The sequence below is a fragment of the Colletotrichum navitas genome, assembly GCF_030913465.1.
Source record: "Colletotrichum navitas strain CBS 125086 chromosome Unknown LY79scaffold_119, whole genome shotgun sequence".
In the NCBI taxonomy this organism is placed as follows: domain Eukaryota; kingdom Fungi; phylum Ascomycota; class Sordariomycetes; order Glomerellales; family Glomerellaceae; genus Colletotrichum; species Colletotrichum navitas.
In genome coordinates, this window is record NW_026850665.1 from 1 (window position 1) to 15,656 (window position 15,656).

At 33.8% G+C, this 15,656-nt stretch overlaps 3 protein-coding genes across 3 annotated transcripts; 2 read left to right on the forward strand and 1 right to left on the reverse strand.

The window, feature by feature from the left end:
• The first annotated feature begins 10,244 nt into the window (after positions 1-10,244).
• Positions 10,245-10,679, forward strand: LY79DRAFT_57607 (uncharacterized protein). Its single transcript, XM_060559760.1, has one exon. It carries the CDS (start codon positions 10,324-10,326, stop codon positions 10,555-10,557), a length of 234 nt encoding a protein of 77 aa, XP_060408090.1. The 5' UTR covers positions 10,245-10,323; the 3' UTR covers positions 10,558-10,679.
• LY79DRAFT_57608 (uncharacterized protein) lies at positions 10,680-11,136 on the reverse strand. The gene has a single exon (XM_060559761.1). The coding sequence runs from the start codon at positions 11,096-11,098 to the stop codon at positions 10,802-10,804; it is 297 nt and encodes a 98-aa protein (XP_060408091.1). The 5' UTR covers positions 11,099-11,136; the 3' UTR covers positions 10,680-10,801.
• A 1,526-nt stretch (positions 11,137-12,662) lies between these two features.
• Positions 12,663-14,740, forward strand: LY79DRAFT_584395 (multicopper oxidase; the record flags this gene model as incomplete). Its single annotated transcript, XM_060560398.1, has 4 exons — positions 12,663-12,745; positions 12,847-13,406; positions 13,497-14,286; positions 14,392-14,740. The coding sequence occupies 4 exons, from the start codon at positions 12,663-12,665 to the stop codon at positions 14,738-14,740; spliced, it is 1,782 nt and encodes a 593-aa protein (XP_060408092.1).
• Positions 14,741-15,656: the final 916 nt, after the last annotated feature.

A 15,656-nucleotide genomic window follows, 5' to 3' on the forward strand; every position in this document is an offset into this window, starting at 1 on the left:
CTATTATTACTGTTAATAACTTTAATAAGTTACTAGTTATATTTAGTATTCCTTTTAATTATTCCTTAAATTATAAGGTACTAATCTATAGTAAAGATAGCCTTACTATCTTTATTAAATCTTAGATTAAGTAGAATAGATCTATTATTAATCTTTATAATGTCCTTAAGTTCTTTGTCTAGGGAGCACTAAGACTTAGGGGTACTTATTAAGGGTATATTCTTAGAGGTTAATATAGTGTCTTTACTATTAGGTAAGTATTAAGGTTAACTTACTTAACAGGAGTAATTAAAGTATTATAGTTAGTAATCTAATAGTAAGGTTTCTACTAGGAATAAGCTAGGGTTAATACTTAGTTAATAGTAGTATAGGCTTACTAGTCTATTAATTACTTAGTAATTAGTTAGATAGTTAATAGTTATAAAAGTAGCTTATATAGCTCTTATTAATTAAATTACTAAGGTTAAATACTAAAAGTTATTTAAATAAATTATATTATAAGAAGTTAATTACTAAAGAGCTATAAGAGTCTATTCTTAAGTGTATCTAAGTCTATCCTATATATAAGTTTATTCTTCTTGTTAGTGTATAGGGCTATATATCTAAACTATAGTACCTATATGTTTTCTATATAGCGTCTATATACTAAGTATATAGCTTTTATATTTTTAATATATAGATCTTATTTAATCTTATTATTATATAACTTATACTATAGTTCTTTTATGTCTATAGGAGTTATCTTGTTTACGCTTATTTATTAGTTCTATATAAATACTATTACTGCCTACTAGTTACTTTACTAAGTAAGGTAATATTACCTATAGCTTATTAGGTTATAACACCTTAAGTAGCTAAAGAAGGTCTTTATCTTAGGTACTATACTTAGTAAGCTAAAGGTAGCTAGACTACTAGTTCTAGATAAGTATTATAGCTATATATTAATAGACTTTATATAGGAATACTTTTAGAACTAGATATATTTACTATATCTACTACTATACTTCTCTATTATCCTCTTGTTATAACCTAATAAGCTATAGGTAATATTACCTTACTTAGTAAAGCAACTAGTAGGTAGTAATAGTATTTATATAAAACTAATAAATAGGCGTAGACAGGATAACTCCTATAGATATAGAAGAACTATAGTATAAGTTATATAATAATAAAATTAAATAAGATCTATATATTAGAAATACAGAAGCTATATACTTAGTATATAGACACTATATAAAAAATATACAGGTGCTATAGTTTAGATATATAGCTTTATACACTAACAGGAAAAATAAACTTATATATAGGATAGACTTAGATATACTTAAGGATAGACTCTTATAGCTCTTTAGTAATTAACTTCTTATAATATAATTTATTTAAATAACGTTTAGTATTTAACTTTAGTAATTTAATTAACAAGAGCTATATAAGCTACCTTTATAACTATTAACTACCTAACTAATTACTAAGTAATTAGTAAACTAGTAAGCCTATACTATTATTAACTAAGTATTAACCTTAGCTTATTCTTAGTAAAAACCCTATTATTAGATTACTAACTATAACACTTTAATTACTTTTATTAAGTAAGTTAACCTTAATACTTACTTAATAGTAAAAACACTATATTAACCTTTAAGAATATACTCTTAATAAGTACCCTTAAGTCTTAGTGCTCCCTAGACAAAGAACTTAAGGACGTTATAGAGATTAATAATAAATTTATTCTACTTAATCTAAGATTTAATAAAGACAGTAAGGCTATCTTTACTATAGATTAGTACTTTATAATTTAAGGAATAATTAAAAGGAACACTAGATATAATTAGTAACTTATTAAAGTTATTAATAGTAATATAGTTAAACTAGAGCGCTTAGAGAAAGCTATCCCTAAGGAACCCTTAACTAAGATATAAAAACTTAAGGAGACTATTAAAACCCTCTAAGGCACTACTAATATTATATAGACCTTAGTTAATAGTTAAGATAAGCTTAGACTTAATAATCTATAGCTGTTTAATAAAACCCTAAGACACTTAAAAGGATTCCTTACTTAAGTCTAAGTATACTATTAGTTCTATAACGTTAACTTTAGAGATAAACCTAAGAAAGTTATTTATACTACCTTATTTCTTAAGAGAAAAGTACTAGCCTAGTTTAAACCTTATCTAATAGACTATATAATAAACAACTAGGTAGGCTTAAAGATAAAAACCTAGGAGATCTTTTATAAGTACTCTAGGTTTAAGAAAGCACTACTATTACTTTTCTAAAACCCTAATAAAAAGTAATAAGCTAAGCAAGAACTATTTAACCTAAGATAGACTAAGGCTACTTTATACTATATAGCTAAATTCTAAAGACTTACTGCTAGACTTAATATTACTTAAGAATCCTTAATTTTTATATTTTACTAAGGACTTAAGGAAGATATTAAAGATAAACTAGTTAAAATTATAAACCTCCTTAAAGATTTCTTATTATATATTAAGCTTACTATTAAAATTAATACTTAACTATATAAGTAATAACAAGAGAAAGAAAAACTAAATAACTTAATATAAATATAGGTAAAAAGTACGCCTAAGGGCTAAAGCTACTAGGCTAGTAAAACAAAATATCTAATAAATAATAAAGACCTTATAATAACTAGATAAGTACCTCTTAAGGACACTATACTAGACCTATAAATATAAGTATAGTATATAAACAAGACTAATAACTACTATATAACCTTAAGACTATTAAATACTTTAACTATAAAAAGACTAGTTACTATATATAAACTATAAGTAACTTAAATAACTTTAATATAAAACCTTACTAAAGTACACTAAAAAAGCTAATATAGCTACTAAGGAAGTCCTTTATTAATAATTAACCTAGACTACCTACTATAATAATACCTATACTATACACTAGGACAGTAAAGAATAAGTAAGATAGTATCCTAAGGAGCTAAAGATAAAAAATATATCTATAGGAAGAAAAAGACCTAATAAAGAAAAAAGAAACTAGAATATTATTATAGCCTTTATAATAATATAAGATATAACCTTTAAAAAGCTATAAGATACACTTAATATACTTAAACTTAATATAATTAAAGAATACCTTAAGAAAAAGATAGTAGTAATAGAAATACTTATTAATAAGTAGTACTTAATAAAACCTTACTAAAGAGGAACCTTAAGATTATTACTATAGCTAAGAAATAGTAACACTAAATAGTAATAAAAGTCTAAGAAACTATTAACAAAAGAACTAAAATAGAACTATTATAGTAAGTATAAAGTATAGTAGTAAAAACACTTACTAAGTACTAAGTAAGTATAATAAACAAGTACTATAAAGCTTAAATAGTACCTTATAAAATCTATAATAATAAGAAAAGAATATCTAATAATAAGTTAAAGTAAAAAAAAAGGAACTAAGGAAACTTTTTTTACTAACTAAGGTATACCTTTAACTTTATATAACCCTTTAGAGTTATAAAGTAGTAGAACCTTAACCCCTAGATCTAGAGGAAGTGTTAGAACTTACTAAGACTATATAAACAAAAGGATTCTAGAATATCTTTACTAGAACTATTACTATTACTAGAAAGTAATAAGGTATCTAAGAATAAGCTTTAGAATAATATAACTAGTAACTTATCTTAAAACTAATCTAAGCCTAAGATATAGTATAAAAGAAACTTAAGTAACTATATATATAAGATATATTAAACTTTATTAAAGAATAACTATATATATAAATCTAAGCCTAAGGAGACTACTAAAAGTAACTACTACTAGAATAAGATATTCTAAGGACTATAAATAAAATAACTAAACTAGGTATATAATTTATTAAAGTTATAGTAGTAGAAAAAAAGAAGAAGACTTAGTTTTTACCTTTATAACTTACTATTTAAGAACTAACCCCTTAAGACACTATTAAAGTATAAGGAACTAGTTTTAATAAAGAAGAACCTACTAATAAACTCTCCTTAGATAAGTTTATATCCCCTAGTAAAATAGAGCAAAGAGCTACTAAGTAATTAGTAGAAATTAGCTATAATAATCTTATAAATCCTAATCCCCCTAAGGTTAAGGACTAAAGGATTAGAGAGTAAATATATAGTTTACTATTATCCTTATCCCTAATTAAAAGCACACTAGGCTATAATTTAGATAAACCTCTTACTCTATAAACTTATAATAACCTTATAATATAAGGTAATAATAACTTTAGCCTTATATTCTATAAAGTACTAAAGGATATAAATAAACAAGAACTCCTATTCTATAGGACCTAAGATATAGATATTAAAGGAGAACCTATTATCCTATATAATAAAGAACCTATGTTTAGAGACTATAAACACTTAGACCTAAAACATCTATTATACTATAAGGTGTTCTAGGCTAACTATATTTATAATAAATATATAAAATATAGAGAAAAGAAAAAGTATATACCTTTTACTTTTATAGGCTTATAATAAACTAGTAACTAAATACTAACTTAATAAGGACCTCTGTATATAGAAATTAAGAAGTATAAATAATAAACTATTTACTTTAAGCTAAGCCTAAAGTACTTATGCTATATATATATAGTAAACCTAACACTAGTTAAAATACCTATATAATAAATATAAACACTACTATATAGAAAAGCTAAGGCATAGAGAACTTAGAAGAAAAGGCTAGACCTTTCTAAGAATAGCTAAAAAACAAGATATATTACCTATAAAGGGACTATAGATAATAAAGGACAAAAGTCCTTATACTTAACGCTAATATTTAGTAATAATAACTATTTTATATTAGATATTAAAATTAAAGGGTAGATTATTTACACTATAGTAGATAGTAGAGTATAAGTAAACCTAATATTACTAAGGATAGTAAATTAACTAGAAATTATATAGTAATCTAAGAATAAACTATATAGCCTATAAACTATAGAAGGAGAACAGTTATATATAATAGTAAATAGTTAATAAAGAGACTAAGGTTCTCTTATAAACGTTAAAGCTACTATAAATAACTAACCTTTAATATTATAGCTATTAGCTAACTAGCGTTATCCTTAGGATCCTATAGCTATAAAAGAATAACCTTAATATAGACTAGAGAATAGGCTAACTCTAGTAAAGAGACTTAGCTATAAGGCAGCATTATATACTATAACCCCTAAGTAAGTACAAGAAATAATAATACTATATATACATTAAAAGGATTAAGCCTATATAAAACTAGTAACTTATGTCTATAGTAACTATTAGAAATATAATATAGAATAAAGAAGATTTAGAAGAAAACTATCTTAATATAGTACCTTATAAATATTAATAATACACTAAGCTATTTACTAAAGAACTAGAAATAGGCTTACCTAAGTATAGACTATAGGACTATAAGATTTAACTACTTAAAGAAAAAATACCTAAGTTTAAGCTAATCTATACGCTTAACCCTATAGAAAGAGAAGCACTTAATAAATAGCTAGATAAGAACCTAGTAAAAGGTTATATTAGACTATCTAAGTTACTAGTAGGATACCTAATCCTGTTTATACTAAAAAAGAATAGAGAACTAAGACTTATATTAACTACTATAGACTTAATAATATTACTAAAAAAATAGCTACTTACTACTACTAATTAGTAAACTATAAACCTTCTATATAAAGCTAACTAGTTTATAGTACTAGACCTAAAGAAGTATATAACCTTATTTATATAAAAAAGAAATAAATAAAAATAGTATTTATATAAGGCAAAGGCTATTTAAGACACTTATTATACTATTTAGACTTACTAATACACTTACTATATTCTAAACTATAATTAACTATATTCTATAAGAGAAGCTAGATATTTTTATTATCTACTACCTAGATAATATCTAATCTTCTTAAAGACCTTAAAGAATATAAAGAATATGTACACTAAGTACTTAATAAACTTAGGAAGTAAAACTCCTAGTAGAACTAAGAAAAGTAAATTCTACACCTAAAAGGTAGACTACCTTAGATACACTATTACCCTAAGAGAAATATAAATATAGGATAAAAAAGTAAATATAGTTAAGGACTAGCCTACTCCTAAAATATTAAAGATATCTAATTCTTTATAGGATTTATTAACTTTTATTAAAAGTTTATTAAGAACTTTAAAGATATCTTATAACTAATATAATAACTTACTAAGAAAGACACTAAGTTCTTATAGACTAAAGAATACTAATAATTTTTAAGAAACTTAAGAAGCTTATTAGATCTAAACTAGTCCTTATAATACTTAACCTAGATAAGCTATTTAAAGTTAAGACTAATGCCTTTAACTTTACTATAGGTAGACAACTAGGATAATAAGACAAGGAAAAAAAACTTTACTTATATATATTTTACTTAAAAACCTTCTATAGACCTAAGCTAAATTACTAAATCTATAATAAAGAACTTATAGCTATTATTAAAGTATTCTAAGAATAAAGACTACACCTATTAGGAACTAAGCACTAGGTGTTAGTTTATATAGACTATAAGAACCTTTTTACTTTACTACCTTAAAAGTTTTTAATAAATAATAAATATAATAGTCTAAATTCCTCTTAGAATATAACTTTAAGATTATCTACTATAAAGAATAGAAAACAAGAAAGTAAACACTTTAAGTAAAAGACTAGACTATAAAGTACTAGTACTAAAGGAAATATAAGTTATCCTTAAATATAATAATAATAGTAATATTATACTAGCCTAGAAACTTATTATAATTAGTAGATATATTAATACTAGTATAACTAGTAGAATAATAGCTAACTAGATTTATAAGATATATAGTACTAAGGTATATAGACACTAAGGAGTTATAAAGATATTTAAAAGGATTTAATAATACTATAATAAATAAGTTATATATAAAGAAGTAGCTTTAGTAATTAAGGACTATAAGATATACAAGAAAGTAAGAATAGTCCTTATAAGCTATATAGGTAAATATAACTACTACTAGTACTACTAGAAGTATAGTACTTTATCTCTTTAGACTTTATTATTAAACTTTAAAGATAAAAGAACTACTTATAAAAACCTACTATAATAGTATATTAGTTATTATTAATAGACTTATAAAGTATACTTACTTTATTCTATACCTAGAGTTAAGTACTATAGAGGACCTAGTGTATACTTTTTAAAATATATTATTAGTAACTATAAATTACTAAAGAAATTATATTAGATAAAGATAAGTTATTTATATCTAAGTTCTAGAAATCCTTAATTTTATAACTAGGAGCTAATTATAAGCTATTAACCTTATTCTATCTATAAACTAATAGTTAAATAAAAAGAATTAACTAAATACTTAAATAGTATCTATAATATTATATTAACTATAACTAAGATAATTAAGTACTATTACTTTATAGCCTAATTTACCTATAATAGCGCTATTAGAAAAGCACTCTAAACTTACTATTCTACTTAAACTATAGATTTTAACTAACAGTATATAGAGAACTATAACAAAGACTATAGGCACTAAAAGCTATAGCTAACTTTAATAAGATTTAAGAACTCTAAGAATTAGCCTTAAGAGACCTAGAATTTATTAGATAATAAATAATAAAGTATATTAACTAGAAAAGGATTAAGGGACTAACCTTTAAAGAGGGAGATAGTATATATCTTATTTACTAAAATATTAAAACTAAGTAACTAAGTAATAAACTTAATTATAAAAAACTTAGACCTTTTAAAATCCTTAAAAAGTCTTACTAGTTAACTATAAACTTAACTTACTAGAAATAATAAAAATACACCTAGTCTTCTATATTATACTACTTAAACTAGCACTATAAGATTAAATATAATAACTATATTATTATAGAACTAAATAAACTAGAATATAAAGTTAAATATATTATTAATAAACACTATAAAGACAGTAAAGAATAATACCTAGTAAAGTAGAAAAGCTATAAGTATAAAGATAACTTATAAGAACTAGTTAAAACCTCTAGTACTTTAATAGCTACTCTAGGACTTTTATAAGTACTAGAAAATTAAGTACTAATAGACCTATACTAGTAAACTTATTACTAAGCCTATATAAGGACTAGTCTATATTATTCTTAATACTCTTAGCCTAAAGATTACTTATTACTTAACGCTTATAAGTATTAAGCGCTATTAAAGTATTTACCTTCTCTAACTCCTATATCCTCTATATAAACATCTCTATATAATATTCTTTACCTTCTTATAAATAGTATAAATCTTAATAGATAACTAGCTACCTTAGCTACCTTAGATTAGATCTAAGTAAGCTACTAATAAAGCTTAAGGAGATATTACTTACTTTTTTCTCTTTTTCTCTTATTCTTAACACTAATTACTTAGCCTTTATACTATATATTATTAGTAGTAAACTAATAGAAAAGAAAGAACTTTACTTATAACTTAATACTATACTATTCTATTATAAGGACACTTTAAGTTTTTATAACCTTAATAAACTTTAGCCCCTTTAGCTATTTAATAAATATAACTAGTATAAAAGCACTAGGTGTAAAGTATAATATTAAAAGAACTAAACTATTAGAAAATATAATTATACACTAAATAAAGTACTAATTTTAATCCTAATTTTTCTATATAACCTAATATAGTGTTAGTATTATAGGTAATTAAGAAGTAGAATTAATAACTTCTTAACCTAGGAGATATAACCTACTTATATAGGTCTTAAGAGTAAGACCTTTAAGAGAGAAAACCTAATGTTATAACCTAATAAGCTATAGGTAATATTACTTTACTTAGTAAAGTAACTAGTAGGTAGTAATAGTATTTATATAGAACTAATAGATAGGCGTAGACAAAATAACTTCTATAGATATAGAAGAACTATAGTATAAGTTATATAATAATAAGATTAGATAAGATCTATACGTTAAAAATATAGAAGCTATATACTTAGTATATAGACACTATATAGAAAATATATAGGTGCTATAGTTTAGATATATAGCCTTATACGCTAACAGGAAGAATAAACTTATATATAGGATAAACTTAGACACACTTAAGGATAGACTCTTATAGCTTTTTAGTAATTAACTTCTTATAATATAATTTATTTAAATAACTTTTAGTATTTAACCTTAGTAATTTAATTAATAAGAGCTATATAAGCTACCTTTATAACTATTAACTACCTAACTAATTACTAAGTAATTAGTAGACTAGTAAGCCTATACTACTGTTAACTAAGTATTAACCCTAGCTTATTCCTAGCAGAAACCCTACTGTTAGATTACTAACTATAACACCTCTAGCTACTAGATATATTAGTCTTTAGCCTATTAAAGTACGCCTATTAAAGGGAGGTTAAATATCTAGATAACTAGGTTAGTAATTTAACTATTACTAGTAAAAGGGTATTTTTAGCCTATTATATAAGGGCTAGAGATATAGCTATAATAGTCTAGAACGTTAGAAGTAGCTAGAGGTTAGCTAGACTATAGCTAATATATATACAGCGGCCTCTATCTAACTCTATAGTAACTAGGGCCTAGTAGACTAGCTAGACTAGCCAGTAGACCAGCTAGCCTAGTAGCTAATAGTAAGATAAAGCTATATTTATTGTCCTATAGTTAACCTCTTGTTAGTCTACTAAATTACAGTATTAACTACGCTAGTTAAACTAGCTAGCAGAGGATAAGTTAGATACCTATACTATTTATTACTTATCTAGAAAGGTGTAAAAGGGGTATAATAAGCAGGCATCTAGAAAGGCACTTCTAGAGCAAAGGGTCTACTAGCTAAAGGGCTAGTTAGATGACCTACAGTAATATAAAAGGAAAAGGGTTACCTTATCGCCTAACAGCACTTTTGCTACTATATATGATATCCGGCGGGCGCAAAGTCCGGATATTGGCGATATGGATAGTCCGGATGAATCCAGCGCATCTGAATTACCCAGTGAGGCCGAAAGTTGCATATGGGTGGGCGGCAGAGGTGGTGAAATAAGTGGTGATAGTGGTGGTGATGGTGGTGGTGATGGTGGTGCAGATGTGGGGGTGGTGCATATACAGGGTATTTGAGTTAACAACAACTAATCAACCACCTTTCCCACCACTTGTGATATCACAAGAAAACAGGGATATCCCATCGATTACCAGTGAAAACCAACAGGCATTATTGTCTTACCATACTTCATTCTTATTAACAAATAGGCTTAGCTAGGCGGGCTAATTGCGTTTTCCATTGCAAAAAATGTCTGTTTACAGATGCTGAAACATAGGTTACGCCGTGCCACAGATGATTCAATCAATGCTTTTGAAGTCGAAGAGTTCTTATGTGATACTTTTGACGGCGGAAGCATCAGTCTCAGCCCTAGTGGTTTTATTTGAGTGTTCCACCTTTGTCGTCAGCCTGCGGATCCACATGAGGCTGTCTCCATCTTTAAGCGCGGATCGTCCGATGAAACCCCACGGTGGATACACGGATCACCGGCCCGCGTCCGTCCGTAGGTGTTGTGATGTTACATACTAGTCATCCACCTCTAGCGATGCTCACAACCGGCTTCAACATGTCGATTGATGGGGAATCTGTCGTCATTAATTACCGATAGGTTATCTCTCTCTAGCTTAAGTGCCGCCAAACTCCAGAACAGCGTAATTCCAGCTTGAGCGGAGGCGACAAGACTTTCACCACAGCATAACAGTTGCTCACGAGTTATGGAGGGGCCAGTCAATGACAGAGTTGCAGATGATGCGCTTATCAGCAGGCGGTGACGCTAAAGGGCTTCAGTGAGGTGGATGATGTCGTCTGTCAGCTGCGTGTGACGGTTTTGCTCCCGACCTCTGGATGGCGCAAAACACTTCCGCCATAGAACAGTTTTAGGGCCCACGGAGGGAGTAAGGGCGGTGGTGGTTAGAGGGGACGTTGGTAATATTACCCCGACGCGTCCAATGTCTGTAGTTTGGAGAAAGAGTGCCGTCTGGAGCCGGGCAGAGTCTATGTTATGGCAAGGATTGCGGGGTAATGATGCAGACCTTAGAAACATTAACATCAACATAGTAGATGCCTTCATTTAATAGCGGGCAGCGGCAGAATGCTAGAGAGATTTGTTCAGCGGCCAGTGGATTAAGCCTATTTTGGATTTTGCTTAACTAACTGATAAGAAGGCTAGGATTTAGAAAGTTATGTTAAGTTAAAAACTCCTTGGATTTAAGCAATTCAAAGTCAGGCGATTTAAGGTAAAATATAGGTAATATGGTTCTTTGTGTAGCCTTAAAGTAGGCAATTACTAGCCTAGTTGTAGATAACGTGTCGCTAGCACTCCTTGAAGGTTAAGTAGGAGGGCTTTATCTTAGGCATCGTGGGCGTCTGTTGGCGATGGTGGATTTGTGGCAAAAAGGGCGTTTTTTGTATGGGTTATGGACGGCGGCGGTGGCAGTGGTGGCAGTGCCTCCCAAAATAGGCTTAACCACTGGCCGCCGAACAAATCGCTCTGGCATTCTACCGCTGCCCTTGAATAACAAGGAATCAGACCCATCACTATGCTGGCGTTGCTTTCCACCCAGGACCCTGACCCTATTCCAAACAAATAAACGCATATACGTGTAGTTGCCACTCTTATGGTTACTAGTCGCCGGAGGATTGTTTTCCGCTAGGACCAGCCACTGCGTCATTCACGAGATCTAGTGGAGGACATGAACCTGGTGCTTGGGTTCAACCGCGCCCTAAATTGAGCAGGCAGGCCCCTGCGATGCAAGGCGTATCGCGTACGGGTGCCATCGTGTACAACGGTGCCGCCGGTTTCTAGGACGACCGGCTCCTTGCGATCGCTGAAAGACCCCTTAACTCTCCGTGTTAGTCAGTGCCATTCCGGGTATTCGGCATTGGTAGGTCAGGTAGGCGCTGGAACAAGGCATAGAGTGACGTAAGCGCTGGAACGGCGCCTTTCTAGCGCAGTTGGGGATCTCCGTCGCCGGCTGTCTTAGCGTGGATCAGTCGGCAGCAAAATGCGATAGACGGTCGTTGTTGTCGTTGTCGATCAATGGTGCTTTGTTCAAGAAACGCATTGTACCGGTTCCCTCTCCAGGACAATGCTGCTTTTTGGACTAAGAAGATAGAAAGACTTTTTTTAATCCGAAGTCCAGTTCGCGTTCCCCTGCATTAGCTCGCCCTTTGGCCTCACATAAACACGGGACCCAAGTAACTTTGCGCAACACTAGACATTTCTACGAGCACACCCTATTCTTAGATATCCGATAGGCACATTAGCGCAGTACTATTCCGCTGCCGAATGATCAGTTCGGACGAGAAAGAAGCCATTCACCCGACGCAGCAACCCGTAATACCCGACCTCCGCCGAGCCTAACGCCAAGGATTGAGGAGATATGGCCGGTGATCGAGTTTTCGCCACGGCGTGGCTGTTCCTTTGAAGTCCGAGACCTCAGAAAAATACGATGGCCAAAGGATTGATCTAACAAAGTAGATGCTGGTTCGATGAGTATATAGCTCAAACATGCTCACACACTTCTTGGCATTCGTCACACAATCACAAGCTACTCAGCCAAAACATCACTACCAATACAAGTCATCTCATCGACCCACTATCGTTACTTGTTTGATTTGATTAGCCACCCAAGATGGTAGCCCTGCAGAATGCCAAGAACTTTGGGAGCTGGCTGCTGTCGACCCAAGCTGCCTTGTCTCAAGACAAAACCAACGGGTGCGCCACCTCCTCCCCCCTGCACCCCTTTCCCGGCCTGTCGTCGACGCAGGGCTCTGTGAATAACTTGCTCGCATCGAACTGCGCTTACTAAATGATAGGAAATCTCCTCTTGGGACTATTGGGGCACCCAAGCTTCCGCCCTTCCTGACAAACAACCCGCTGCCCCAGGGCAAGCCGTGGGGACCGCTCACGGTCGACGGAACTAACCCGTACTCCACCTGGCCCAACACCGGTGTCACCCGCAACTACGACTTCACCGTCAGCCGTGGGACTATTGCTCCTGATGGGTATGAAAGATCAGTTCTTCTGGTCAACGGGGCGTTCCCGGGGCCAACCATTGAGGCGAACTGGGGCGATTGGATCGAGGTCAAGGTGACCAACAACATCACCACCGGCACGCCTGAAGGTACTGCACTTCACTGGCACGGCTTTCTCCAGAAGGGCACGCAGTATGAGGACGGCGTTCCTGCCGTGTCCATGTGTCCTATTGCTCCCGGACAGACGTACACCTACAGGTTTCAGGCTTCACTCTACGGCACCACTTGGTACCACTCTCACTACTCGTCTCAGTATGCTGGCGGCCTGGTAGGGCCCATGGTCATCTACGGCCCCGGAAAGCTCTCGGCCGATATTGACCTCGGCCCGGTCATGCTTTCAGGTAGGAAAAAACCCTGCTGCTTGTTGACCCCTTCCCCAACCTTCTTTCCCCGTGCGCCTATTATAGCTCCCCGCTAATATCCATCATCAGACTGGTACCACGAACAATACTACGACCTGCTCGAGGACATCTTGAAAGTCGGAGCAAGCGGCCTAGTCTTTTCGGTCAACAACCTTATCAACGGAAAAAACAACTTCAACTGTTCTGATGTCACCCCTGGAGACAGCACCAAGTGCACCCCCAATGCCGGTGTCTCCAAGTTCAAATTCCAGACAGGCAAGACCCACCGTCTCCGCCTCATCAACGCTGGCGCCGAAGGTACACAGCGGTTTTCTATCGATGACCACACCCTCACGGTCATCGCCAACGACTTTGTCCCAGTTGAACCCTACGATACAAAGGTCGTCACTCTTGGCGTCGGCCAGAGGACAGATATCCTCGTCAAGGCTACCGGAAACGCCAACAGTGCCTACTGGATGCGTAGCAACATTAGCAGCTGCAGTCTAACCAACCAGCCCTTCGGCCTTGCTGCTATCTACTATGACAAGGCCGACGAGTCAAAGGTCCCGACTAGCCAAGCGTGGGACGTCGCTGACCCTGGCACTTGTGTCAACGATGATCTCTCCCTCACTAAGCCCGTCTTTAAGATGGCGCCTGCCAACGTCCCTGTTACCCGAAACCTCGAAATTAAGCTCTTCCGCAACGATTCTGGTATCATTCAATGGTCGCTTGGGGGTGAAGACTTCCGTGGCGATTATAACAGCCCCACGCTTCATCAGGCCATCAAGGGCAACTTGACCTTTGACGCTGAGTGGAACGTTGACAACTATTCAAACAACGGCAGCATCCGTGTAGTCATTAGCAACAACAGTCCTGCAGCGTAAGTCCATCCAGCAAAGTCTCCCATACAACTAGTCAACCGCACCTTTTACCTCCCCCTTGTTACGTTGCTTCTATGTAAGCAAGACTGACGCGTATCCGACAGCCACCCGATGCATTTGCATGGATTTAACATGTATGTACTGGCCGAGGGCCCTGGGCTCACCTGGGACGGGACCATCACCGACCCCCAGAACCCGCAGCGCCGCGACGTCCAGCTGGTACGCGCCAACGGCCACATGGTCCTGCAGATCGACACTGCCGACAACCCGGGCGTGTGGCCGTTCCACTGCCACATCGCCTGGCACGCATCGGCTGGCCTCTTCTCCCAATTCCTGGTGCAGCCCGAGAAGGTGGCGCAAATCAAGCTCCCACAAGCCGCTGTGGATACCTGCAACCAGTGGCAGGCCTGGACCTCGAAGAACATTGCCGACCAGATCGACAGTGGCTTGTAGAGAGTGCGAGGGATCGCACAGATTGATGTGTATAGATATGATACATGCTCCAGATTGTTCCATTAATTATACATGTACATAAGGTCAGAATGGCTTTGTTAGACAGGGATATGGGCCGAGGTAAACTGTAGAAATAGTATTAGTCAGATCAAGCAATAGACACTATACTGACACCTCCTTTCTTGTTACTTTGTCTTCAAGAAAAATTAACATCTATTGCTAATTGTGGCATCAGTGCTGTGCTGCCTCACATGGATACAAGGTTCCCCGTGACAGTACTTATATAACAGACCTGTGATGAACCGCAGCGTCTGGTCATATGAGAGAGAAGTAGTTGTCCTATTAAGAAACTACATATGAACCGGAGAAGTGGTACAAATACCTTTTCTACACGGTCCGTGCGGGTGGTACGCCACATCGGTGGCGGCGCTGCTGGCACTAGCCACACGAAGCTATTCCAGCTTCACAAGACCTATATAAGACATGGAATAATAGAGAACTACTGTGGGAGATTAGTGTTATCGGCAGAAAAAAGAGATGGTAGACAGCAGAGAATATATTTACATTGGCGGGTATAATTCTTCAGGCAACAGAAAGCTAAGCACTACTTGTAATCAAGGCCAAAATCGCCAAAATAGTCATCCTCAACCTTATCACAAGCGAAGGCCTCTCGCAGAAACAAGGATACCATGCGCCATAGCGCGACAAATACCTCTACAGCAGGCTCATAAGACTCGGCGAAAGCATAGTCAGGGCCAAGCCGAAACACTACAGCGCCAATTTTGGTATATTATAGCGCTGTATGGCTTTAGACCTATAAGCTTGGCTGCTCGGTTTGGTCATTGGCGCACCCTACTATTCAAGACCCTACACTTGAGATCTATTTTCAGTCTTCTTACCGCCTTTCTCTTTCTCT